General features: G+C 50.5%; 1 protein-coding gene across 5 annotated transcripts in view; it reads left to right on the top strand.

Annotated features, from left to right (window-relative positions):
* nphp4 (nephronophthisis 4) overlaps positions 1-27,594 on the top strand; it is a 770,918-nt gene extending 743,324 nt beyond the window's left edge. For all 5 annotated transcript variants that reach the window (XM_072478481.1, XM_072478484.1, XM_072478483.1 and 2 more), the window contains 5 exons: positions 658-743; positions 3,328-3,499; positions 11,899-12,078; positions 13,424-13,567; positions 22,229-27,594. In XM_072478481.1, the coding sequence (XP_072334582.1) occupies positions 658-743; positions 3,328-3,499; positions 11,899-12,078; positions 13,424-13,567; positions 22,229-22,369 (723 nt within the window). In that variant the 3' untranslated portion in view covers positions 22,370-27,594. The remainder of the gene's footprint in view (positions 1-657; positions 744-3,327; positions 3,500-11,898; positions 12,079-13,423; positions 13,568-22,228) is intronic.
* The last annotated feature ends 330 nt before the right edge of the window (positions 27,595-27,924 follow it).

Below are 27,924 nucleotides of genomic sequence, written 5' to 3'. Positions count from 1 at the left end.
AAAGAGAGCATTTCAAGCTATGAAACAAATAGCTGCCCTTGGATGGCATTTCCTTGTCCTGTTTTTTTGGGGATCAAAATCAGAAGAGAGAGAATCCCGAAATTTACCTCTCAGCCGGCTGTACCCTGAAGAAGCAATACATTGGCTGAAGTCCACAGCTGAATGAATAAAACGACTTGAGTGGAAGTGTTTGAGACTCACGTTGGCGGAGAGATGATAAGATGCATAAAAACACCTAAGGTTTATGATGTACTTTGGGTCCTTCAATGAGCTTACATCTTTCCAATAATTTGAAGGCACTTGTTTGGCGTGTAACAGAAGTAAAGCTGTAAAATTTGATTATGTGAAAAGGGCTGAAGCCATTACCTCCTTGAGAGGGTTATTGGGCTGTGTCTAGGAGCAGCGTGGGATGTAAATAAGCATTTCGGGAGAACTATCAAAAACTACTGAAGGGCTAAGAAAGTCTCCAGTTTTGCATTTTAGCACTGAGAATATTTATGTTTGTACACTTCTAGTTGTAGCACCATGAGCCTCAGTACACTTAGTGCTTCACACTGCATGACATTATTATATTCCATTAGGTGTTACACATTAGAGTAACCCTTGATTGCCGAATCAATTAACCCGTTAACCATCTCATCTTTGTTTCTTTTGCAGGCCCTCAATGAGCCGCAGGATGTTTTCCTGAAAGTGGCATGTGGTCCCAGTCCAGAGGTCAAGAAATTCTTTGTCATTGTTTACATGTGAGCAGCTAACATTGAATCCATTTGAATGTACTTGCTTCTGAGATTTGGCACCATCTCATCATTGGCCTATGTAGCTGGATCCGCTATAACATCAGTGCTGCTTTCTAAGCGGGCAATCTAACGGCCGTGTCACGCCCGACTCACCACTCCTCACAAGGCCTAATGGGATCTTGTGAGATGTCGCGATCTGGATCCCGCCCACAATGGGGCGGTGTCTAAATGTGCATATTTAGTGTGCAGTTAGGCACACTTAAATATGTCTCTGCCAGAGCTAACCAACCCCTGGGATCTAATGTCCTCGCCAAGGAGACCCCAACCAGGTGCCGTTTAGCACTGGTTTCTATAAACCGGGACCAGGTGGAACGGCACTTGGAGGAGTTCTAAGTGATCAGAGGCCTCTGGGTGGTTGGCCTCTGAGCAGGCTGGTTCACTGCCACTGTTAATGCCACCTGGGCACTGAGACCCTGGCACTGCCACCTAGGCAGCCTGGCAGTGCCACTGTGATGCCAGTTTGGCACTGCCAGGGTTTCCAAATGGTGCTGGAAATGGCACTGCCAATCTGGCAGTACCAAGGCGGCAAATAGCCCACACCGGAGATCACGTCAAAGAGTGCCCTGTTTTTATGAGGTGAGGTGCGGAGTGTTCGAGGACCCCTAACAGGTAGTTTGGGGGGTGGGGGGTTCCGGGGATAGGTTGGGGGATCGAAAGTTGGGTAACCATTTAAAAATTAAGGTCAGTACGGCATTTGCTACAGCCACCAGGAAACACCCCGCTAAACCTGCCCACAACGGGACTCTTTTTATCCCGTTAAATCTCGCCTTTATCATTTGTCTTGCTAGCCGAGCGGGTTTGGTGGGGTGATTCCCGCGGCTGTTTGTGCGCAATCCAGATCCATATTCACCCACACTTAGTCATATTTTGGAGCTTGCGGAGTTTCTCACTGGAAAATGCCACACAAAGGGTGAAACCTACCGGCTGTGCTGCACCCGAACTAGGATACGACGCAGCTGGTAAATCCTGCGAGAGGCCATTCATGGGATTTATCCGGTTTGCCACTCCTCGTGAGATCTAACGGAATCTGTGGCAAATCTGCACGTTAAAATGAGCAGTTGGTCTCACTCTAATATGCACTCGTCTGATCTACCCATGGCTTTGGGATCTTAATCCCTTTGCCTCGGAGACCCCAAGTGGATGTCGTTTAGCACTGGCCCCCAAACACGGTGACCAGGTGGAATGGCACTTGGGGTCTCCCCGGGATCGGAGGTCCCGGGTGGTTGGACTCTAGGCAGGCTGGCACCCTGGCACTGCTGGCACCCCGATCTCCTCCTGCACTGACGAGCTCCAGCGGACGGAGCTCCTCAGTGTAGGAAATTTGACTGAGTGTGGGCTCGAATGGGCGATTCCCACCAGGCCACGGAAAAAACAAAGTGAAATGAAAAATGAAATGAAAATCATCAAATGAAGTGACTGTGAAAAGCCCCTAGTCACCACATTTCAGCACCTGTTCGGGGAGGTTGGTACGGGAATTGAACCGTGCTGCTGGTCTGCCTTGGTCTGCTATAAAAGCCAGCGATTTAGCCCTGTGCTAAACCAGCCCCTGTAAGTGCTGTTAGACAGCATGAACTACTCTTCTAATTCCGCACAGAAAGGCGCCTTTGTAGATCGCGCATTTAGAATTTTTTTCTGCAGTGGGTAACTAAAGACGCCGGCAAGACCAGCTACTCAGAGATTGGGGCGCCACTTTTAAAGGGTGCCCAGATCTCAAAGTGAGATTGAGAGTCCCCACACTCCCCACCCATGGACATCGCGACCTCCCGAAGACATGGGCACACCCCCATCCCTCAACCCGGGAGGGACAACGTTCCCCAACCACACCCATTGCCCCTCCCTCCACATTGAGCATATCCCGCCATGGGGTCATTGAGGGCCCCCTCCCTTTCATGCCCCCCTTCTTCCCCGCACCCTTTATACATCCTCTTCACCCTCCCAAACCTCATAACCCCACTCCACCCCCTTTCATGGGCATGGCCCCCTTGGGCCCCAGCCCTTGGCAATGCCCACCTGGTACCCAGAAAGAGTGTGATCCAGATTGCATCAGGCATAGCGGGCCGGGCGCATCATGCACAGCTTGGTGGCCAGCACAAACCCCGTTATTGGCCTCTCCAACTCTGCACCCGATGTAACGGGATTGGCATCAGTGGGAAAACTGCGTCCAAGATCAGAAAATTCCTGCTTTGCTTTTGAGAAAATGTCTGGCCAACCCCTCTTCTTCACATATTGTTCGATTGTTGCATTTTGCTCTATTCAAGAGTCTGACTGACAGTCGGCTATTGGGAATAATTTTCCAAAGTACTGGTTAGAGGCAGGTAGCCGTTCTTAGCGACAACATGCGAGGAGTCTATCAGGGCACTGACAGAGGACACTCCGAAATTACCCCCTTAGAATCTCTACCAGATTGGATAGCAGTTAACGGTACATTATAAATATTTATCACACATTGTTCTATTAGAGATTGATCAATTAATGGGAGAGAGAAATGTATATAAACAGTTGGGCTTGCCTTTTCCTGTTCATTTTGCAGGGATCCCTGGTTGGCTGTGCCCATCCAGATATGGCAGTTCTACGTACACTCCCTTCAACGGATAGATGTCAGCTGTGTGGTCGGGGAGCTTACTCAATTCTCACTCGTCCTGCGAGGGACGCAAACTGTCCGAAAAGCGGCTGCTTACACCTCAAATCGTGAGGAGCTTCAGGTAACTGAAATTTATGGCAGATAACTCTCAGCAGTTTAAATGTGGATTTCATATTCACATGGGTGGCACGGTAGTACAGTGGTTAGCACCATCGCTTCACAGCTTCAGGGTCCCAGGTTCGATTCCTGACTTGGGTCATGTCTGTGCGGAGTCTGCACGTTCTCCTCGTATCTGCGTGGGTTTCCTCCGGGTGCTCCAGTTTCCTCCCGCAGTCCAGAGACATGCAGGTTAGATGGATTGGCCTTGCTAAATTGCCCTTAGTGTCTAAAGGGGTTCGGTGGGGCTCCTGGATTACGGGTATGGGGCAGAGGTGTGGGATCCGGTGCAGACTTGATGGGCCAAATGGCCTCCTTCTGCACTGTAAATTCTATGCTATGTCTATATATTTAGAGGTATGAGGTCTAATCACAAAGTTCAACGTGTAAGGAACTTGGTTGAATGAAATCAGGCAGATGGATTAGACTCCTAGTTTGTGCCAATTCTCACTTTCTTGTTAGTTCAGTGATAATAGCCATGAAATTGGATGAGCTGGGAACTGGGCTGGGGACTGGGGTGAGCTGGGGACTGGGGCGAGCTGGGGACTGGGGTGAGCTGGGGACTGGGGTGAGCTGGGGACTGTAGTGAGCTGGGGACATGGGGCGAGCTGGGGACATGGGGCGAGCTGGGGACTGGGGCGAGCTGGGGACTGGGGTGAGCTGGGGACTGGGGCGGGCTGGGGACGGGGTTGAGCTGCGGACTGGAGTGAGCTGGGGACTGGGGTGAGCTGGGGACTGGGGTGAGCTGGGGACTGGGGTGAGCTGGGGACGGGGTTGAGCTGTGGACTGGGGTGAGCTGAGGACTGGGGTGAGCTGGGGACTGGGGTGAGCTGGGGACAGGGGTGAGCTGGGGAATGGGGTGAGCTGGGGACGGGGTTGAGCTGCGGACTGGGGTGAGCTGGGGATTGGGATGAGCTGAGAATTGGGCTGGGGACTGGGGTGAGCTGGGGACTGGGGTGAACTGGGAACTGGGGTGAGCTGGGGACTGGGGTGGGCTGGGGACTGGGGTGAGCTGGGGATTGGGATGAGCTGAGAACAGGGCTGGAGACTGGGGTGAGCTGGGGACTGGGGTGAGCTGGGGACTGGGGTGAGCTGGGGAATGGGGTGTGCTGGGGACTGGGGTGAGCTGAGGACTGGGGTGAGCTGGGGACTGGGGTGAGCTGGGGACTGGGGTGAGCTGGCGATTGGGATGAGCTGAGAACTGGACTGGGGACTGGGGTGAGCTGGGGACTGGGGTGAGCTGGGGACTGGGGTGAGCTGGCGATTGGGATGAGCTGAGAACTGGACTGGGGACTGGGGTGAGCTGGGGACTGGGGTGAGCTGGGGATTGGGATGAGCTGAGAACTGGGCTGGGGAGTGGGGTGAGCTGGGGACTGGAGTGAGCTGGGGACTGGGGTGAGCCGGGGACTGGGGTGAGCTGGGGAATGGGGTGTGCTGGGGACTGGGGTGAGATGGGGAATGGGATGAGCTGAGAACTGGACTGGGGACTGGGGTGAGCTGGGGACTGGGGTGCGCTGGGGATTGGGGTGAGCTGGGGACTGGGGTGAGCTGGGAATCGTGTGAGCTGGGGACTGGGGTGAGCTGGGGACTGGGGTGAGCTGGGAATCGGGCGAGCTGGGGACTGGGGTGAGCTGGGAATCGGGTGATCTGGGGACTGGGGTGAGCTGGGGACTGAGGGGAGCTGGGAATCGGGTGATCTGGGAACCTCTGCACCAACTCTACAATCTCAGGACCTGTACATTTAAGCACTTTCTAAAAGTTTACTCTCCAGGCCGCATTTGGAGTATTGCGTGCAATTCTGTTTGCCGCATTATAGGAAGGATGTGGAAGCATTGGAAAGGGTGCAGAGGAGAATTACCAGAATGTTGCCTGGTATGGAGGGAAGATCTTATGAGGGAAGGCTGAGGGACTTGAGGCTGTTTTCGTTAGAGAGAAGAAGGTTAAGAGGTGACTTTAAAAAAAAAAAAATGTTTATTCAGATTTTCCAACAAAATTTTAACGATCTCCACCCCCCCCCCCCCCCCCCCCCACCACCCCCACAATAACAAAAAGAAAAAAGAACACAAACGCAACAATCGAAAATAATACAAAACTTATACTTTGGGTTTCCCCCCGTATATAGCAACCCCCCCATATGACATTCACAGATACCCTTGGGGAAGCCTCCCCCCCCACCCAAATACCCCCCTCGAAAGAGACCCCCCCCCCCACCCTTGGGTTGCTGCTGCTGCTGACCTCCTCCTAACGCTCCGCGAGATAGTCTAGGAACGGTTGCCACCGCCTGAAGAACCACTGCACAAACTTTATCCTCTCCAGCTTAATGAACCCTGCCATGTCATTTATCCAGACTTCCACACTTGGGGGCTTCACGTCCTTCCATAATAACAAGATCCTCCGCCGGGCTACCAGGGACGCAAAGGCCAGGATACCGGCCTCTGTCGCCTCCCGCACTCCCGGCTCATCCGTTACCCCAAATAGTGCCAATCCCCAACTCGGCTTGACCTGGACTTTCACCACCTTGGACATAGTCCTCGCAAGACCCCTCCAAAACCCATCCAGTGCCGGGCACGACCAGAACATGTGGATGTGATTCGCCGGGCTTCCCGAGCACCTCCCACACCTGTCCTCCATCCCAAAGAACCTACTCAACCTCGCCCCTGTCACATGCGCTCTATGAGTAACCTTGAATTGTATTAGGCTGAGCCTGACGCAAGAGGAAGAGGAGTTAACCCTACTCAGGGCATCAGCCCACAGACCCCCATCTCTCTCCTCCCCAAGCTCCTCCTCCCACTTGCCCTTTAACTCCTCTACCGAGGCCTCCTCCGCTTCTTTCATCTCCTGATAGATCGCCGAAACCTTGCCCTCTCCGACCCATACACCCGAAATCACCCTGTCCTGAATTCCCTGTGCCGGGAGCAACGGGAATTCCCTCACCTGCCGCCTCACAAACGCCCTCACTTGCATATACCTGAACGCATTTCCCGGGGGTAACCCAAACTTCTCCTCCAGCGCCCCTAGGCTCGCAAACGTCCCATCTATAAACAGGTCCCTCATTCTTCTAATCCCTGCCCGATGCCAGCTCCGAAACCCCCCATCCATCCTTCCCGGGATGAACTGATGGTCTCCCGAATCGGGGACCAAACCGAGGCTCCCACCTCGCCCCTATGCTGTCTCCACTGCCCCCAGATCTTCAGCGTTGCCGCCACCACCGGACTCGTGGTGTACCTTGTCGGCGAGAGCAGCTGCGGTGCCGTCACCAGCGCACTCAGGCTCGTGCCCCTGCAGGACGCCATCTCCAACCTCTTCCACGCCGCCCCTCTCCCTCTGTTACCCACTTACGGATCATCGCCACGTTAGCTGCCCAATTATAGCCGCACAGATTCGGCAGCGCCAGCCCTCCCCTGTCCCTGCTACGCTCCAGAAACACCCTCTTTACCCTCGGGGTCTCATTTGCCCACACGAAACCCATGATGCTCCTACCTACCCGTTTAAAAAAGGTTTTGGTAATCATAATGGGAAGGCACTGGAACACAAAGAGAAACCTCGGGAGGACCATCATTTTAACCGTCTGCACCCTGCCCGCTAACAAGAGTGGCAGCACATCCCATCTTTTGGAATCCTCCTCCATCTGCTCCACCAACCACGTCAAAGTGAGCTTGTGCAGAGCCCCCCAACTCCCAGCCACTTGGATCCCTAAGTACCGAAAGCTCCTTTCCGCCCTCTTCAACGGCAGGTCGTCTATCCCCTTTCCCTGGTCCCCTGGATGCACCACAAAGAGCTCACTTTTCCCTCCATTGAGCTTATACCCCAAGAAGTCCCCAGTATCCCTTAGGATCCGCATGACCTCCACCATCCCCTCCACTGGATCTGCCACATACAGCAAAAGGTCGACCGCATACAGCGACACCCGATATTCCTCTCCCCCTCGGACCAATCCCCTCCATTTCCTGGACTCCCTTAGTGCCATGGCCAAAGGCTCAATTGCCAATGCAAACAAAAAGGGGGACAGGGGGCACCCCTGCCTCGTCCCTCGGCACAGCCGAAAGTACTCCGACCTCCGTCGATTCGTAGCCACACTCGCCACCGGGGCTCTATATAGCAACCTGACCCAGCTGATGAACCCCCTCCCCGAACCCAAACCTCCGCAGCACTTCCCAAAGATACTCCCACTCCACCCGGTCGAAGGCCTTCTCCGCGTCCATAGCTGCCACTACCTCTGCCTCTCCCTCCACTGACGGCATCATAATCACGTTGAGGAGCCTCTGCACATTGGTGTTTAGCTGCCTGCCCTTTACAAATCCCGTCTGGTCCTCATGGATCACCCCCGGGACACAGTCCTCAATTCTCGTAGCCAGTACTTTTGCCAGCAACTTAGCATCCACATTGAGGAGCGAGATCGGTCTATACGACCCACATTGCAGTGGGTCCTTGTCCCGCTTCAGGATCAGAGTGATCAGCGCCCTGGACATTGTCGGGGGCAGGGTCCCCCCCGCTTGCCTCATTGAAAGTCCTCACTAGCAACGGGCCTAGCAGGTCCACATATTTCCGATAAAACATAAAACTCAACCGGGAACCCATCTGGCCCCGGGGCCTTCCCCGCCTGCATGTTCCCCAATCCTTTAACCAGCTCCTCCAACCCAATTGGCGCCCCTAAACCAGCCACCTCCTGCTCCAACACCCTCGGAAACCTCAGTTGATCCAAAAATCGTCGCATCCCCTCTTCCCCCGCTGGGGGCTCAGATCTGTACAGCTCCTCATAGAAGTCCTTGAATACCTCATTTACTCTCACCCCACTCTGCACCGTATTCCCCCCGCTATCCTTAACTCCACCTATCTCCCTCGCTGCCTCCCTCTTACAAAGCTGGTGTGCCAGCATCCGGCTCGCCTTCTCCCCATACTCGTACGGCGCCCCCTGTGCTTTCCTCCACTGTGCCTCTGCTTTCCCTGTGGACAACAGGTCAAACTCCGTCTGGAGGTTCCGCCGCTCCCTGAGTAGTCCCTCCTCTGGGGCCTCTGCATATCTCCTGTCCACCCTTAAGATCTCCCCCACCGACCTCTCCCTCTCCCTGCCCTCTCTCTTCTCCCTGTGGGCCCTAATGCAGATTAACTCTCCCCTGACCACCACCTTCAACGCCTCCCTGACTACCCCCACCTGCACCTCTCCGTTGTCATTGGCCTCCAAATCTCTCTCGATGCACCCCCGCTCCCTCCCACACACCTCCTCATCCGCCAATAATCCCACATCAAGACGCCACAACGGGCGCTGATCCCTTTCCTCTCCTAACTCCAGCTCCACCCAGTGCGGGGCGTGGTCTGAGATGGCTATGGCCGAATACTCCGTTCCCTCCACTTTCGGGATTAGCGCCCTACTCAAAACAAAAAAATCTATCCGGGAGTAGGCTCTTGTACATGGGAAAAGAATGAGAATTCCCTGGCCAGGGGCCTGGCAAACCTCCATGGATCCACTCCCCCCATCTGGTCCATAAACCCCCTAAGCACCTTGGCCGCAGCCGGCCTCTTCCCCGTCTTGGACCTAGAGCGATCCAGTGCTGGATCCAGCACCGTGTTGAAATCCCCCCCCCATTATCAAGCTTCCTATCTCCAGGTCCGGAATCCGATCCAGCATGCGCTTCATAAATCCGGCATCATCCCAGTTCGGGGCGTATACGTTTACCAGTACCACACGCACCCCCTGCAACCTACCCCTCACCATCACGTATCGACCTCCATTATCCACTACAATATTCTTTGCCTCAAACGACACCCGCTTCCCCACCAGTATTGCAACCCATCTGTTCTTCGCATCCAGCCCTGAATGGAATACCTGTCCTTCCCATCCCTTTCTCAGCCTGACCTGATCTGCCACCTTCAAATGTGTCTCCTGAAGCATGACCACGTCTGCCTTCAGTCCCTTTAAGTGCGCAAACACTCGAGCCTTCTTAACCGGCCCATTCAGGCCCCTCACATTCCAAATTATCAGCCAGATTGGGGGGCTGCTCCCCCCCCCCCCCCCCACCCCCTGCCGACTAGCCATCTCCTTTTCTAGGCCAGTCACGTGCCCGCGCCTCCCGCACCCGCCAGTCCCCCAGACAGCAGACCCCCGCCCCGACCACCTCTCCTATTTCCAGTTCCCTTTTGGCCAATGCAGTAGCAACCCTATACCCCCCTCCCCCCGCTAGATCCATATCTAGCTCTTTTGCTCCCCCCATAACACTCCCGTAAGTCAGCTGACTCCTGCTGACCCCGGCCTCTCCCGCCTTCCCATCGACCCCCCCAGTGTGGGAATCCCCACTCCCCCTCCTCCCTGGCAGTCAGTGTGCGCTCCTCTCCAGTACCCCCCCCCCCCTTCCGACCCCCACCTCCGTCCCGCCCTTTCCTGATCCGGCCCCGTCCCCTCTGGCGCAGCACCTTTTGCGGCCTTACCTCAAATCCCCATCCCCGGGCCATCCCCTCCCTCCAACACCGACGCCCACAGTCTCCCCATCAAATCCCTTCACCCACCCCCATCCAGCACCCAACCAAGGGAACATTCCCTACAAGTAGTTAAAACCATATATACAGCAAACATCCCCCCCACAACAACAAACCCTCAATTTGAGTCCAACTTTTCAGTCTGTATAAAGCTCCAAGCCTCCTCAGGCGTTTCGAAATAGTGGTGCCGATCCTGGAATGTGACCCACAATCGCGCTGGCTGCAGCATACCGAACTTCACCCCCTTTCCGATGGAGCACCGCCTTAGCCCGATTAAAGCCAGCTCTCTTCTTGGCCACCTCTGCACTCCAGTCCTGGTAGATTCGGATCTCCGTGTTCTCCCACCTGCTGCTCCGCTCTTTCTTGGCCCATCTCAAGACACACTCTCTGTCCATAAAACGGTGAAACCTCACCACTACAGCCCTTGGCGGCTTGTTGGCCTTGTGTCTCCTTGCCAGGACCCGATGCGCCCCATCTAGCTCCAGGGGCCTCGGGACGGCTCCCGCCCCCATCAGCGAATTGAGCATCGTGCTCACATATGCCCCGGCATCGGGCCCCTCCACTCCTTCAGGGAGACCCAGAATCCGAAGATTCGTCCTCCTCGACCTATTCTCCAGGTCCTCAAATCTTTCCGCCCACCTCTTGTGCAGCGCCTCGTGTGCCTCCACCTTCACTGCCAGGCCCAAGATCTCGTCCTCTTTCTCCGAGGCTTTTTGCCGCACCTCTCGGATCGCCGCCCCTTGGGCCTTCTGAGTCTCTACTAGCTTCTCAATCGCCGCCTTCATTGGCGCCAGCATTTCGGTTTTCAGCTCCTCAAAGCAGCGTTTAAGAAACCCCTGCTGCTCCTGCGACCACTGCGCCCATGCTGCTTGGTCTCCACCCGCCGCCATCTTGCTTTTTCTCCCTCTCATTTTTCGCTGCTTCAAGATCCCTTTTTTCACCGCTCCACTCTTGGCCCAATCCATATACTGTCGGGGGGACCTTGCTGTCACCTTCCCACACTGGAAGCCGTCGAACAAGTGCCGTTGGGGCCCCTCTAGAGAGCCCAAAAGTCCGGCAGCGGGAGCTGCCAAACATGCGACCTATCCAGGCATGGCCGCAACCGGAAGCTGGTTAAGAGGTGACTTAATTGAGGCATACAAGATGATCGGAGGATTAGATAGGGTGGACAGTCAGAGCCTTTTTCCTCGGATGGTGATGTCTAGCACGAGGGAACATAGCTTTAAATTGAGGGGAGATAGAAGGACAGATGTCAGAGGTAGGTTGTTTACTCAGAGAGTAGTCAGGGCGTGGAATGCCCTGCCTGCAACAGTAGTAGACTCGCCAACACTAAGGGCATTCAAATGGTCATTGGATAAACATATGGACGATAAGGGAATAGTGTAGATGGGCTTTAGAGTGGTTTCACAGGTCGGTGCAACATCGAGGGCCGAAGGGCCTGTACTGCGCTGTAATGTTCTATGTTCTATAGTATGCAAGTAAAGGTTACAGACCTGGAAATCCCAGTTTTGAGCGAGAGCTGAGCTAAGTCAGTTGGGGCATGACTATAATACTTGGCACCCTTGAGCTATAGAGAACCAGTTGCATTAAGCAGCTTGATCATAGCTGCAAATCGTAGGGTAGGGCAGGGGGACACCTGGTAGGATCATTTCTGTTCTAAAATATCCTGCTCTTGATAAATGGCGACTCAGAAACAGCAGCAGGAACAGCTGCATTAGTACAACATATCCCATTATGAATAAGCAGCCACAAGAGAGGACAGGGAAGAAAAATCAGGTTCCTGTGTTGTTTCCTGCTCTGTCTTTGTGGCAATCCTTATTGATTAATGTTAGAATTATACCTTCACACATAAAGAGTTGAAAGCTGTGTAATATTGTGTTTATTATCACCTAGACTGTACCATCAGATGTCTTCTTACTTCCACCGCACACTGTGAAGGACCTGCACATTAGTTTGCGGCCTCAGAAAGAAGGAGATAGGAGTATCTATTTGAATGTGGTGGATGTAGATTTCCGACAGTTGCTGGCGTCCTGGCTTATCTGCTTAACTTGTCAGCAGCCTTCCATCTGTAAGGTAATGAGAGTTTATGCATTACATCTTTATTAGAAGCAAAAAGACCAATGGGAGATTATCCTCTCAACCATTCCAGTCTGCTCTTAATGAAACGTTACTTATAAATGAGGACATCGTTTCTTGGCCATTAGTCACTGCCTGCTTTAGATTTCTCCCATTATCTTTGTGTCCTCTCCTGCCATGCCAAGGATCAGCAGCTCGTGGACTTAACTTGCATTTAACATTAAGGTTAGCTGCTCCTGTCTCATTCAGCCCCATCACTTCCTCAGTCCTGGTGCTTTCTCAGCCCTGTTAACTCCACTTCCCAATACTTCTCATCCTGACACCCCCTTCATCCTGGTACCTCCTTCAACCCGGATGCCTCCTCTGCCCAGTCTGTGATGTTCATTCACCGAAGTCTACATAGATGTGAAATGTTAATTATGCAACAGGAAATGGAGCTTCAGCAGCCTAAATGTAACCTAAAGTCATTTGAAACTTTTTAATCCAATTAATTTATGCCAGTGAAAGGATTCTACTGCCCTTTGTGTTGATAACGTAGCGGGTTTCTTCACTCATGATAAGTAATTTAATCATGAACTCAGTAAGATTTAGTGCGTGTGTTTTTTTCCATAATGTAAAAGGTGTTAGATCTCACCAAGGCAGGCCTTCCTTGAACACTGCTGCTGAGAATTAATTCCATTGACCCTGGAACTGCTGCACTGGGGGTTTGCACCTGATCTCAGTGTGGCCGGGATCTCATGTTCCAGAGCGTCTGCTGCTGTTCAAACTCACTGATGTTATATGTTGGTGAGTTTTGTGGCTTTATAGGTGAAACATCCCACATTGGGTAAAACACCCGACACTCTCAAGGAGAAAACCATTTTAGGCAGTAGCATGAAATATGTTAAGCCCCGCCCAATATTCAGTTCATTGACTTCAGTGGAGTTGAATATCGAGCAGCAAGGTGACACAGTAGTTAGCACTGCTGCCTCACAGTGCCAGGGACCTGGGTTCAATTCCGGCATCGGGTGACTGTGTGGAGTTTACATGTTCTTCCAGTGTCTGTGTGGGTTTCCTCCGGGTGCCCCGGTTTCCTCCCACAGTCCAAAGATGTGCGGGTTAGGTGGATTGCCCAAGATATTGAAGTGTGTGATCTATCGTTAATTGTATTGAATGCAGGCTCGAGGGGCTGAATGGTCCACTCCTGCTCCTTCATCACTAATGAAGAAAGTCTTCAATCTCCTCCTTTGTACATTTGATGTAGGAATGTTGACAAACATTGGGGTCAAGTAATAAGTTCAACATATTAATCTTTCTGGCTTCCCTCTGCAGTTTGTATTAAGGCTGTTTCCTTTGTTCAAAGGCATTTGAGATCTCTATTCCTGTCGGTGAAGGGAAAGGGATCAACAAGCGCATAAGTTACACAAATCCATACCCTAACAAAAGGATGTACTTCTTGCGAACCAATCGGCCGGATTTACTCCAATACAAGGAAGACTCTTTTGAGGTGAGAGCTGCACATAATTCAATTATTCAATTTAACAGAATGTCTTCTTGCCCACAGATCAGGTGTAAATATTGAAAATAGCTGGAAAAAAGAGGTAGGGACGGAGTCTTGTTCAAGCACCAGCAGTCTCGGCTGGAGAGCTAGCGGAAGACCCACGCTGCCTCCTGTTCAAAATGCCCGCCAAATCACATGCCAATCAGGCAGTGTCGAGTCAGCGCCCGCCCCCCCCCCCCCCCGCCCCAATCCCAGTTTCATGGAGTGAGCCAGAACAAAAGGTAAGTGATGTTGTGGGGGAGGGTGGAGAGGTTTCACAGGGTGGGGGTTGCCAGGGGTGTTGTAAGCAAGGGGTGGATGGGGCTCTCTGTACTTCCCGCTGTCCAGTCCCTCCCCAGAAGGGAAAAACAATAGAAATGGAAAATTAGAATATTGGTCCGAACTGTTTCTCCTTCTGGGTCGATGAGGTTACAGTTCCCGAGCTGTGCAGCTCAATACATACATATGGGTGAAGAATGTGGCAAATCGCACAGTAGGGCAGTCAGGAAGTCACTGTCCCTACCATTACCTCATGGGGTCAAAGGTCCTGGCTCCATATTTGCAGGGCAGCCAGACAGCCATTCAATCATTGCAGGCCAGGAGCTCTGGATACTACAGATAACAGTATGTCCCAGACCAGACAGCAGCAGGGATTTTGTGACCCTGCTGTGGACGGACCCGCCACAAGGGATGTGGCAGGCCTGCCAAAAATCCATTGACTTTCAGTGGGACCAGAAGATCCTGGTGGCAGGCGGGGCTGGGAAACTACAGCCAGCATGTGGGCCTATGGATTAACAAAGTCTCCCTGCAGATTCTCCTCCAGTCGTTCAGGAAAAGCAGGAGGTGCTGTTTCCAGGGATAGCTGCAGGAGGCCCTCCCGACTGTGGCCTGGAAGGAGGCTGCAGTGCAGGATAGCACCCATGGGGCTCACAAGAGCAATCAGCAGTGTCAAAAAACGGTTGCGCTGGGAAAGGGTAACTGGCACTGTTTACTCAGTACAAAGTGACACTACCTGATGCTCTTGTGAGTATAAATGTGCAAATGCACAGGGGTGTCAGACAGAAGTTTGGGTTCAGGATTCAGCAGCAGATGGGACATGTGCATTAACGTATGGCAGCCACTTCGATTTCTCAATGTTCTATCAGCTGCAGGACATCCTGCTTGTTAATCACTTACTGGGGACAGCTCAGGAGCTGGCATAGGCATGCAGGCTCCCCAACTGCTCATGCACTCATTGGAATAACACACAATCTTTCTGTCTGTCTGCAATACAAGAACGCTCAGAACAGGAGGGAGTGGGCCCAGACTGGCGGTGGACTGCCAGATATTACAATTCGAAGAGGCTAAGAAGAGGAGACTGCAGGAATAGCTAGGGAAGAGTAGGCCCGTGCCTGTCAGGACTCCCCAGGAGGCCAGTGAGGATGCCTCCATCTGCAGTTAGTAGGTGCATCAACAGAGTAGGATATACATAAGGGAGCCTGCTTAGGCATCGTCAGAAACAGACAGGGGAACATCAGACCATGTGCAGATTGGAGCGAAGGCTGGAGGAGTCTGTCTGCGAGCGTGGCTTTGCCATACGAGCACGTGGCTGCCTCCATGGAAAGGGTGCTGGCTGCCAGGGAGACCCAGGGCCAGCTGCCAGATATGTGCTCAAACCTATACGTCACTCTAGCCATGGGTGCAATGCAGCAGTGGCAAGAGGAGAGGGGAGCGGGACACCTCATCTTCCGACTGGTGCCCCTTCTCCTTAAGGAGTCGGGCAACTGCCATCGGACAGCACCAGGGAGGGGAAATGCCAGCCTGGCACTACAAGGGCCCTTCCCAGCCACTTCCCTTCTGCCAGTGACCCTATGGCTTCCAGCAAGCCCAGCCAAGGAGGGTGCACCTGCACCTGAGCAGGAGACTCTTAGCAGGCCAGGGCCCTCTAGGCATTGGGCCACCAGGGAATGCCCGACAAAGCCATCAGAGTCAATAGAGCAAAGCAGTTAGCAAGCTGCATCCACCTCAGCTGTGAATATCAGGGCTGCACGAAAGCGTAGTAGTAGGAAAATAAATTTCAATAAGGATTTGAGGAGTCCACACCAAGTAAAAATAAAGAAACATACTTTTATTTACACAGAATATTTACACTACCCGGTAGATCTTGACTCGGTGCCTTACTGGCCAACCTTTTATACAGAGGTTAATAACGATCCCCGCCCCAGGGGAGGAGCTCGTACTCCGCAAGAACCACGGGAAGATAATTATTGCCACCCCCCATGCCCCGTGCAGCCTGTTACAGAAATATAAAGAAGCTTTGACGGCATACAGGTGGCATGGGTGTATATAGTGTTCACAGGCAAATAAGGGTGTGGCGTCTGGCTTCCCATCAGAGTCTGATAATGCCCTCATATAGAGTCACTTCTCTCATATCATCACCGTTGAGATTACTCAATATTCCGACACGAGGAGGCTTAAACACCGGCCATCATTTGTGAATGTGTGGTCTGGACACACATAATGCAAACCATTATTTGCAGCTCACCATGTTCGGAGCTCTGAAAATAATGTCTGCCCAGAGTGTTTAGTGAGGTAATTGCATCTCCTGCTGCTGTTGCCCTGATGTAAGATGTGGCTGGATGCAAAGAGTCCTCAAGTGGAATTGAACAGGCTATTTGATTGGCCATCAATGGTGTGGGTGCAGTTTTAGGGTTGAAAGAGTGGGCTCTACACTGTGGTCTTAACAACAAGAAAACCAGAGACTTCTCTTGATATTACGAGATTGATGAGCCGGGCGCGACCAATTGTTCCTGGCTGTCATTGTTCAATTGTAATTTTGAGCTAACAGACAGGTGAAGGCTGCTGTTCGCCTTGACTGCAAGAGGGATTGGATATCGGCTTCAGGAGGTGTATGTGCAGTTGACTGAGACCTCACTTGGAGAATTGTTTGACCTGCCGGTCTCCTTATCAAGGGTTGGAATAGCCTTTACATAAAGAGATCTCAACCAAAGTGTAACAAATATCACTGAAGGACTAAGGTATTATCTCTTGAGGTGAGAGCGAGTAAAATTGGCCTGTCTGTTACACTGTGCCAAGGACCGTCAGACTACCTACGTGAAGCATGATGAGCTTTTACAGAGCTCTGCAGGGTCCAAGCAGGAAAGATGTTTCACTTGGCTGGGTGTCCACAATGTTGGAGCACAGAATCACAGTCATACTAAAGGCATCTAAGACTGAAAGTCTCTACAATTGGAGGCCCATGAGTGGTTAGTACTCATTATCCCATCGTGCAGGTGACGCACTCTCACACGCCAGGAGCATGCCACTTATATGAATTTGTAAGTGTGAACATTCTAATTTCTCATTGGCAAAGACCTTAATTTGGAGAGGATGCTTAATTCTGGTGAGCTGACCTTTTCGTCAACATGCATGGTATGTGGACACATGCAAAGTGGCTCCCCAACACTTTGCCAGGAAGCTCGACCTGCCTTTCACACAATTCCTAAAGTTCACCCCACCATCAGGAAACTGATTTTTGGCCTCCTACCAAAGTAAGTTTCCCCCGCCTGCCAAGCCTCCTTGCTGGAGGCGGGGTCAGAAGATTTCCTCCACTGTTTCCAAGATTAACTTTTCCTGCTCAAGCACAGGCCATGTCCTCGGGTTCTAATGCTCTGGACAAGATATGTGTCAGCTTGGCTCAGTCAGTATCACACTTGCCTCTGAGGCTGTGGGTCCAAACACATCCTCAGTCCTGAAGCACAGAATCTAGGTTGAGACTTCAGTGTAGTATGGAAATTCAATCTTTTGGATGAGACTCTAAAACTCCCATCTGTCCGTTCATTTGGATTTAAAAGATCCTGACAAATGTTGAATTCGTTAGCCGTCAGTCTGGCCTCAATAAAATTGGAACTAATTGGAATCCCCATTTTAAGGGCATTTTCTTGCCAACTTAATAACATGATCGTATCCCTCTCATGTTGACAATATTGTCTCCATAATCTAATTAACTCTTTAGCTTTCATACTTTGGCTCTCTTTTTTAAAAAAAAAAAAATGTATTTGCCTATTTATAACCAATGGCAATTTTTGCTACTTGGCAAAATTATTTAAAAGGTTTTAACAGTGTTCTTTTAAAACGTAAAATGTTTGAAAATTCAAATTCTATTACTGCAACCTGCAAGCCTAGCTCTGATCTCAACTCAGAACTGAATTTACGATTTTCTTAACACAAACTTGTATAACTTTTACAACTTAATTAATTCTTTATCTTAACAATTTTTCTTTTCACAAGTTTTTCTTACATTCACAAAAATGTTGGCTGCTATCAATGAGGGAGCAGTTAGCTGCGGTGATTTATACCGGAGCAAAGTCAACTGTCATCTCCAGATTTACACTTTTTAAAATGGTGTCAGTGAGTTTCTTTAAGTTTCCATTAATTCACAAATAAAATGAGATAAACATTATTTCAAGCAACTCTAACTTAAGGTTCTGGCAATTTCAATCAATTGCTTGCTAAAATAAGTCACTTTTATCAAAGAGGTGGAGAAATCCACTGATTTCCTTTAATTAATTCAAAACGTAACTTTGCTGGAGTTTCACTGACTCGAAAGAAAGGTATCCAATTGCACCACAAGCTGCCTGTTATCTAAGCTGCTGTTAACCCTTTGAGAGACTTCTGCTTTAACTAACATGCAGCATCCAGTTTGTTCTAAAATTTATCGTTTCTCGCCACTACAGTCCAAGGATACAATTTTAGCTTAATCAACTATAGATTTAAAAACACTCATGGAACTGAACCCTCATCCGATGTCACATCAATTCCAAAACACTCGTAGAACTAAACCATCTTTACCAGATGTCCCATCAGTTCAATTTTCTAATCCCCAGACTGACCTTTGATTTCGTCGAGACGATCTTTCCGTACCAACCGCGAGTGACCAGACCAATCAGACCATAAGAAGAGGGGGAAATCAATGCGCGGTCATTTGTGGGCCCTTTTCCACTTTCCTTGTCCAAAATCAGTCTAATTCCGATTTCGCGGTTGGTCGGTAACCGTCATGAGAAATCCTGGGTTTCCGGCACCAAATGACAAATGTTCAATTAGTTACCAGTCAGTCTGGCCTCAATAAAACTCGAGATGGATTTGTAGGCATAGTATTATTTATTTTTACCCAACTTGCAAGTCTGACTCGCTTCACAAAAACCCAGAACACAAGCTGCCTCCTGGGTCTTCAGAATCGAGTGCTATTAGAGACAAAGGAATCTCTACAAATACATTCAAATGGCATCAAGTTTCACATACACGATTCCCATAGGTCATCCTATACCCCTCCTGACCTGGCCATACATCCTAATTGGCTCACTTCTCATTCCTTAACCCTGGCCTCTTGTTACCCAGCATCCTTTTCTCCTCCTCAACTAGACACACCTCCCCTTCCTTGCCATGCTTTCTGAAATCCTTTGTCTGTGAACTCACTAGAATTAGATCAGCCTATATCTACATTACTGTAACTAATATATTTAAACTAACTATCTTATATCACATTTGTCAATCCCGTGGAAGTATTTACAGAAGAGCAGCAGATTTACCTGTGTTTCTGGCCAATATTTATTTCCCAATCTACCAAAAACAAATAAACTGCTCTTTCATTCGTCCATTCACTGTTCCTGGTACCACAGTCGGCCACAGATTGATTAGCAGATTTACTTATGTAAAATTTCACCTAACAAAACACTTAAAAAATACACCATTGATTATAACATGTGCTGAGGAAACACTGTGTAGGTTCTTTCTTCCTGTATATAAAGTAAACCCAAATGATTACTGATGCACGATCAATTGCACAAAGACCAATTACTTCTCAGTAAATCAGGGTTCCAGAACGAAGAATTACAGATTTAAGTAAATTTAACAGATACCGATAAGAACATCTTTGTTTAACTTGATATTTGGAATAATCTTCCAGACACTTGCAGAGAGAAAAGTGTAAGAATGTTCAAGAATGCAATATTCCTTCCTTACTGGGATCTCTCTTGTCCATCGTCACAGTTGAATCTGAGGCAGATGAATCACACGGTTGCATTTGTATGCAGAGCTAGTTTTTTTCCTGGAACAGGTTGCCAGAGGCTGTAGCTTGAAGTGCACATCAAGCACGACTGGCCAGCTCTTACTGCCTGCCATAGGTGCAGTATTTACAGGGTGATAATCATCCTGTTTGGTCTTGCTCTGAGTGCATCTTCCTTGGTCATCAAGTCCTGGAGTGGGTCCCGAATCCAGAGCTTCTGGCTCAAAGTGGGGGACACTACTCACTGTGTCACAAGACCTCCCTAATATTTGCATGGTCTGGATTAACTTTGATGGGCCAAATGGCCTTTTATCCTTATCTACTCTTTGGAGAGTTGTACAGGGCTAAGCTGATCTGTATTGATGGCTTGAATTTTGCAGTTAATAAAGGCTAGCTAGCTGCTGACTTCACAGAAAGCTTCGCTGAGAGAGCTGGAAATCTCTGTAACAAGAACTTTACTTGTCCTGCAGTACAATTAATTTTTATAGGGGATCCCTGAAACGGCTCCTTACTGATGACATCAAGCAAACCAAAAACCCAATCACAGGGCGGTACGGTGGCCCAGTGGTTAGCACTACTGTATACGGCGCCGAGGACCCGTTCGATCCCGGTCCTAGGTCACTATCTGCGTGGAGTTTGCACATTCTCCCCGTATTTGCGTGGGTTTCACTGCCACAACCCAATGATGTGCAGGTTAGGTGGACTGACCATGCTAAATTGCCCCTTAATTGGAAAAACAATAATTGGTTACTCTAAATTTACTTTTTTTTAAAAACACCCAATTACATTAAAGAATTCTCACAGACAGCTGGCCAGGAAACAGAAAGCACTAATTATCAAATAATTTTTTTTTTAAATTCCAGAGGACAAAATATAGATTGGGGAGTTAAGGTTAAAGCTGAAATACAATGAAACTTATTTTTTAAAATTTCATTTTTTTAAAATTCCAGTACTTAATCTTAATGGAACCATGTAATAAATTCCATAAATATGATTTTTTTTCCCCCGGGCCAGATCACTTGGATCAGCAGTAGTAATTACTCAGATCACCATTTAAAAAACCCAGTTACATCTCATTAACAAGGTTTTTATGGGTTTTCCAACAATTATAGGATTACGGAAAAGGGCAAGTTCTTCCAAATCAATTGATTTTGTTCTTTGATTGATTTCTGTCTCTAGGGGTGGTGGTAGGGTAGCTTTGGGAGTGTGGGGGAAACCCTGGAGGGATGTCCACAGCACCGCTTGTGGGAGAGCAGTAAATGACAAATTGTGACTTCTGGATTTCCAATTTAATCTGAGGTTGCTGAGAATTGAGGAAGTAATGGGGCAAACACTTGCTGTCTAAACAGAATGCTGAAGATTTGGGCCATCATTTAATATCTGGCTGAAAGCAGCAAAGAGGAAAGCAAATGATGAAAAATGTGCTGTTTAAATATAAGACAACTGTGGCAAGCTAACTATAGTATCAGGTGGTGGACCCTGCATCTCATGAAACTGAAGCATGAGTTTGGGGGCGCTGGGTGTCAACACTGGTTGACTGAAGTGAAGAGGGCTTCATTGTACAGAACTGTCACCCTCAGTTTGACGAGGATGGAATTCACTGGGATAGCATTTCCATGCAGATTCCCCAACCTGCCGTGGTAAACTTAGCAAAAGATCAACAGAAAGTGCAAGAGGGCGGCATTTGCAGCCTTTATCCAGGTTTTCACTGACCCAGCAGCTGGGCAGAATCCCTGCAGAAATTCCAGCAATTAGATTTTAAATGTGCTTCTACTGCCATAGCTCATCTCTCATCACAGAATAATACGGTCCATCGAGTCTGCACCGACGCATGAACAACAGCTGACCTCCCTACCTAATTCCATTTGCCAGCACTTGGCCCATAGCCTTGAATGTTATGATGTGTCAAGTGCTCATCCAGGTACATTTTAAAGGATGTGAGGCAACCCGCCTCTGCCACCCTCCCAGGCAGTCCCCTCGTACCTGACCATTCAACTAAGGGGTACAGCTACTCCCTATCCAGCCTGCCCATGCCCCTCATAACCTTGTACACCTCGATACACTCGCCCTTCAGTCTTCTCTGCTCCAGTGAAAACAACCAAGCCTATCCAACCTCTCTTCATAACAAACCAGGCAATATCCTGGTGAACCGCCTCTGCACCTACTCCAGTGCAATCGCATCCTTCCTATAATGTGGCGACCAGAATTGCGCACAATACTCCAGCTGTGGCCTCACCAATCTTAGATACAACTCCAACATGACCTCCCTGCTTTTGTAACCCGTGCTTCGATTGAGAAAGGCAAGTGTTCCATGTGCCTTTTTCACTAGCCTATTAACATGCCCATCTGCCTTCAGAGATCTATGGACAAACATGCCAAGGTCCTTTTGTTTCTCGGAACTTCCCAGTGTCAGGCTGTTCTTTGAATTCTTCCTTGTCAAAATACTCCTTCCAAAGTGTATCACCTCACACTTTTCTAGGTTAAATTCCATCTGCCATTTTTCTGCCCATTTTCCTGAACATTGGTTGCCATGTTCCTCAGTACAGAACTGTAATATTTACCACAAAATTTTCATTTTTTTTCAGCTACGTGGTGGTGAGACCTACCATATAGGCCTGCGGTTTGCACCGGGCCAAAATCCTGGCATGGAGGAAATCCTGATTTTAATTAATGACCCGACTGAGAAGAATGAAGCAACTTACTGCGTGAAAATTACATACCAATAAAAACTATACTTAAGTGCCTGATACCACAGCGTGTTTGATGTGACTACGTTTTGAAAAGAGACAAGAACCTCTTCCTCAGCCTCCACAAGCTCACTAGACGAACCGTCACTGCTAAAGCCTGGGGTGTGTGCTGTTGAACAACTGGTGGATAAAGCGTGACTGATGCTCAGTAAACTGTTAAAGCTCCTCTTTAAAGTTCTGTACATGTACCTGTTGCTTCCCTGGCTCATGCTGTGCTTCATATTGGATATAATGATTGGCATTATATCATGGGACCCAATCACTCCATTCACAATTCAGTCTCTGTTTCCAATTCCAAAATAGTTTTCTCCCAAAATCTGATCTCAGTGATGGATCGCAGAGGAACTTCATGCCTGATCTATCTCTCCGACTGCTCACTACTCCTTCCACCTCCCACCCACCTCACTCCCACTGCATCATCTATATTTTTGGTCCCTCAAGATACTCCTCATCCAACAAACTCCTTCCCTGCCTCCCAAGCTTAGCCGAAACAAAATTCAACTCACCCAGAACCTCACCGTCCATCTATTTTGATTTTTGGTTTGGTTTGATTTGATTTGATTTATTGTACATGTACCGAAGTATAGTGAAAATTATTTGTTCTGCGGCCTGCCTCACTGTCCTGCTCTAGGTCCTCTCACTCATCAGTGGTCATCGCCAATCTACATTGACTCCCGGGCCGGGATTCTCCCGCAATTGGCGGGCCAGCCTGAAGCCGGCGGCAAGAGCGGCGCGAACCACTCCGGCGTCGGGCCACCCGAAGTTGCGGAATCCTCCGCACTAGGCACTAGGGCTAGGCCGGCGGCGGTGGGGTTGGCGCTGTGCCAACCGGCGCCGAAGGGCCGCCATGGTTCGGCGCGAGTTGGCGCTTGCGCAGAACTGCCGCTGTGTTCTGGCACATGCGCAGACCCGCAGCCGTGTTTCCTGCGCAAACACAGGGGTCTCTTCTCCGCGCCGGCCATGGTGGAGCCTTACAGAGGCCGGTGAAGAGGGAAAGAGTGCCCCCACAGCACAGGCTCGCCCACAGATCAGTGGGCCCCAATCGCGGGCCAGGCCACCGTGGGGGCCCGGGGCCGGATCCCCCCGCGCCCCCCCCGAGGACTCCGCTAGCCGCTCTCCAAGCCAGGTCCCACTAGGATGGACCATGTCCATTTCACGCCGGCGGGATTGAGCGGAAACGGGCGGCCGCTCGGCCCATCGGGGCCCAGAGAATTGCCGGGGGGGCCGCTACCAACGGCTCCCGACCGGCGGGCCCAATCCCTTCCCCCACCCGAAAACCGGCGCCAGAAAATTCAGGAGCCGGCATCGGAGCGGCGGGGCGGGATTCACGCAGTCCCCCCCGACGTTTCTCTGACCCGATGGGGGGTCGGAGAATCCTGCCCTTGGTTTCCAGCATTTCAAATCCTCTCCTTGTTTACAAACCCCTCCGTGGCCTCACCTCACCCGGCCTCTATGGCCTTGTGTCCCAGCTCACACCCTGTCTTTCACAAGCCGTGGGATGAGATTAACCAAAGAACTTCAAAGTGTAATTTTGGGCAAGTTTGACGGGGTTTCATGTCAACATTTTGGGTGAGATCCACAGTACTATTCACACATAACGCGTCGTTTTTTGGGACCTTGGGAAGATTCTGCCTGGTCAAGCCCACACTTAGAAATGTTTTCAACGATAGGGAGCTGAAGTCGCCGGTGAGATCGGCTCCTCAGAGATTGGGCCGCCAGTTTGAAAGCCCCGATCTCTAAGTGAGCTTGAGAGTACCCCATACCCCACCCATAGGCACTGTCACCCCTACACACATGGAAATTACCCCCTTTTCAGGACCCCCGCTCTTAATATCCCCCAACCTTTATGAGACCCCTTCATACCTGTCCTTCATCGCCCCACCCTTTATACCCCCTTCATCCATCCTTTCATGGGCATGGCCATCCTCAGGCCCAGACTCTTGACAGTGCCACCCAGGCACCCCAGCACTGCCACCCTAGACCCTGGCAGTGTCCATGTTAGCCTGGCAATGCCACCCGAGCACCTTGGTAGTGCCAGGGTGGCAGTGCCAAGGTGCCCGGCTGGCAGTGTCAAGGAGGCAGGGGCCCACCCTGCCCTGTCCCCGACCACATAGGGGTCTCCAATGACCTGGGAACCATTAGGCCAGGTCCACGTTTGTGTGGACCAGTACTAAACGGTGCCCGGACTAAGCCTTGCTGGGCGCCAGGACAATCCAGCACTGACATATTTAAATGAGCCATTGCTTAACTGTTCAAATTCTGTTTGCAATTCAGTCTGTGCTCTCCAATGTGAATCACCTCAGAACATTTTATTATGTTCATGATGCCACATAAATACCGGCTTTTGTTGTTTCTCGATGTATTGATGATACAAGAGAAAAGGCAAACATTTCTCACGTGGAAGGATCCTGAATAATAATCTTAAAAAGAAGCTGTTGTTGGTCCCCACACCCCCGATACAGACAGTCCTTGCTGGTCCCCTCACCCCCGATACAGACAGTCCTTGCTGGTCCCCTCACCCCCGATACAGACAGTTCTTGCTGGTCCCCCCACCCCCGATACAGACGGTTCTTGCTGGTCCCCTCACCGCCCCTGATACAGACGGTTCTTTTGGTCCACTCACCACACCCGATACAGACAGTTCTTGCTGGTCCCCTCACCCCCGATACAGACGGTTCTTGCTGGTCCCCTCACCCGCGATACAGACGGTTCGTGCTGGTCCCCTCATCCCCGATACAGACGGTTCTTGATGGTCCCCTCACCCCCGATACAGACGGTTCTTGCTGGTCCCCTCACCCGCGATACAGACGGTTCGTGCTGGTCCCCTCACCCGTGATACAGACGGTTCGTGCTGGTCCCCTCACCCCCGATACAGACGGTTCTTGCTGGTTCCATCACCCTGATACAGACGGTTCTTGATGGTACCCTCCCCCGAGTCAGACGCTTCTTGATGGTCCCCTCACCCCCGATACAGACGGTTCTTGCTGGTTCCCTCACCCTGATACAGACGGTTCTTGCTGTTCCCCTCCCCCCGAGACAAACGGTTCTTGCTGGTCCCCTCACCGCCCCTGATACAGACGGTTCTTGCTGGTCCCCTCACCCCCCTCCGATACAGACGGTTCTTGCTGATTCCCTCACCCCCGATACAGACGGTTCTTGCTGGTTCCATCACCCTGATACAGACGGTTCTTGATGGTCCCCTCACCCCCCTCCGATACAGACGGTTCTTGCTGGTCCCCTCACCCCCGATACAGACGGTTCTTGATGGTCCCCTCACCCCCGATACAGACGGTTTTTGCTGGTTCCCTCACCCTGATACAGACGGTTCTTGATGTTCCCCTCCCCCCGAGACAAACGGTTCTTGCTGGTCCCCTCACCGCCCCGGATACAGACGGTTCTTGCTGGTCCCCTCACCTCCCTCCGATACAGACGGTTCTTGCTGGTCCCCTCACCTCCCTCCGATACAGACGGTTCTTGCTGGTCCCCTCACCTCCCTCCGATACAGACGGTTCTTGCTGATTCCCTCATCCCCCTGACACAGACGGTTCTTGCTGGTCCCCTCACCCCCGATACAGACGGTTCTTGCTGGTCCCCTCACAGCCGATACAGACGGTTCTTGCTGGTCCCCTCACCCCCGATACAGACGGTTCTTGCTGGCTCCATCACCCTGATACAGACGGTTCTTGCTGGTCCCCTCACCCCCGATACAGACGATTCTTTTGGTCCCCTCAGCCCCGATACAGACGGTTCTTGCCGGTCCCCTCATCCTGATACAGACGGTTCTTGCTGGTTCCCGCATCCTGATACAGACGGTTCTTGCTAGTCCCCTCATCCTGATAGAGACGGTTCTTGCTGGTGCCCTCACCCCCGATACAGACGGTTCTTGCTGGTCCCCTCATCCTGATACAGACGGTTCTTGCTGCTCCCCTCACGTCCCTGATACAGACGGTTCTTGCTGGTCCCCTCACCCCCCACCCCCACCCCCGATACAGACGGTTCTTGCTGGTCCCCTCATCCTGATACAGACGGTGCTTGCTGGTTCCCTCATCCTGATACAGACGGTTCTTGCTGGCTCCCTCATCCCCGATACAGACGGTTCTTGCTAGTCCTCTCACCCCCGATACAGATGGTTCTTGCTGGTCCCCTCATCCCCGATACAGACGGTTCTTGCTGGTCCCCTCACCCTCCTGATACAGACTGTTCTTGCTGGTTCCCTCATCCCCGATACAGATGGTTCTTGCTGGTCCCCTCATCCCCGATACAGACGGTTCTTGCTGGTCCCCTCACCCTCCTGATACAGACGGTTCTTGCTGGTCCCCTCATCCCCGATACAGACGGTTCTTGCTGCTATCCTAAGATCTCTGGTTTTCCTTTTTTATTTAATTAGTAGCAAGCATTACTCATAAGTGGCTAAGTACAGTCCATGTTCAAATTAAATTTTGGTTGTCTGCACTCAAACGCCATAGAAATGAGCAGTTAGTGTGTTAATGAAGAATTTGAGTCGATCCCACTCAACCTCTTCCAATAGGGTAATAATACGTAAATAACATGCTTAAGATCAGCCGTTTGATCAGTTTAGTCAATGTTGTCAGAGAATAAGGGCAGCTTATTTTTCAGTGTAAGACATGTAACTGTGCCTGTCACGAATTCTGTTATTGAGACAACAGGCCAAAATGCCTGGAATCCCCTAGTCGACCATTCGAGGTGTGGGGGGCTGATGATAATTTCACTCTGGTTTTGATGTGTCGACTAACCAACGATGATTGCACTGACAGGCGCTGTCACCCTGGCAGTCGGTACTGAGAAACATCCTTTTGCATGGAGAAAAATATGCGAGACCTTAAATATTTATTTTTTACATTTGTGCCTGTGTTTTTTCCAGCAGGTAAAGTCACCTCAGTAGTAACACACTGCTAATATGAGTATATTATAGGAAACCCTGTAGGCAGGTCCAAGACTGAATTCGCTAGGAACAGTCTGGGTAACTTGATCCTTTTGCGACAAATAAATAGTACAAAATATATTTTTAAAAAGATAATATGCTGATTCACTTCAATCAAACTGGGGATGTGTACAAATTTATTTCAGTATTATTTGTGTAATTTATTTATTTTATATTTCAATGTTTTGCTATGGATCAGCACTTTATGGAAATTTGTGCTATTTTCACATCCTTCAAAGAATAAAAACAATCTTGTTTATTAGAGCGTGTCTGTCTTGTTCCATGTCGGCATCAAATAACAGACAATTAAAATTGAGCATTTAGGTGAGATTGACACTGACTTTTCTTGTCTGGGGTCCGGGGTTTGAAACAAGTCCAGGGCAATCGAGGAGATTTGTTGGCTTTGGGAGGCCCTTAGAATCATAGAGTCCCTACAGTGCAGAATGAAGCCATTCGGCCCATTGAGTGTGCACCGACCCTCCAAAAAAGCACCCCACCTCGACCCACTCCCCTGCCCCTGTGGCTCCACCTAATCTGCACATATTTGCACTGTGGGAGGAAACTGGAGCACCCGGAGGAAACCCTCGCAGAC

Source organism: Scyliorhinus torazame, chromosome 16 (assembly GCF_047496885.1).
Source record: "Scyliorhinus torazame isolate Kashiwa2021f chromosome 16, sScyTor2.1, whole genome shotgun sequence".
Taxonomy (NCBI): domain Eukaryota; kingdom Metazoa; phylum Chordata; class Chondrichthyes; order Carcharhiniformes; family Scyliorhinidae; genus Scyliorhinus; species Scyliorhinus torazame.
The sequence above is the reverse complement of the archived record's forward strand: the minus strand, read 5'-3'. Positions and strand labels throughout refer to the sequence as shown.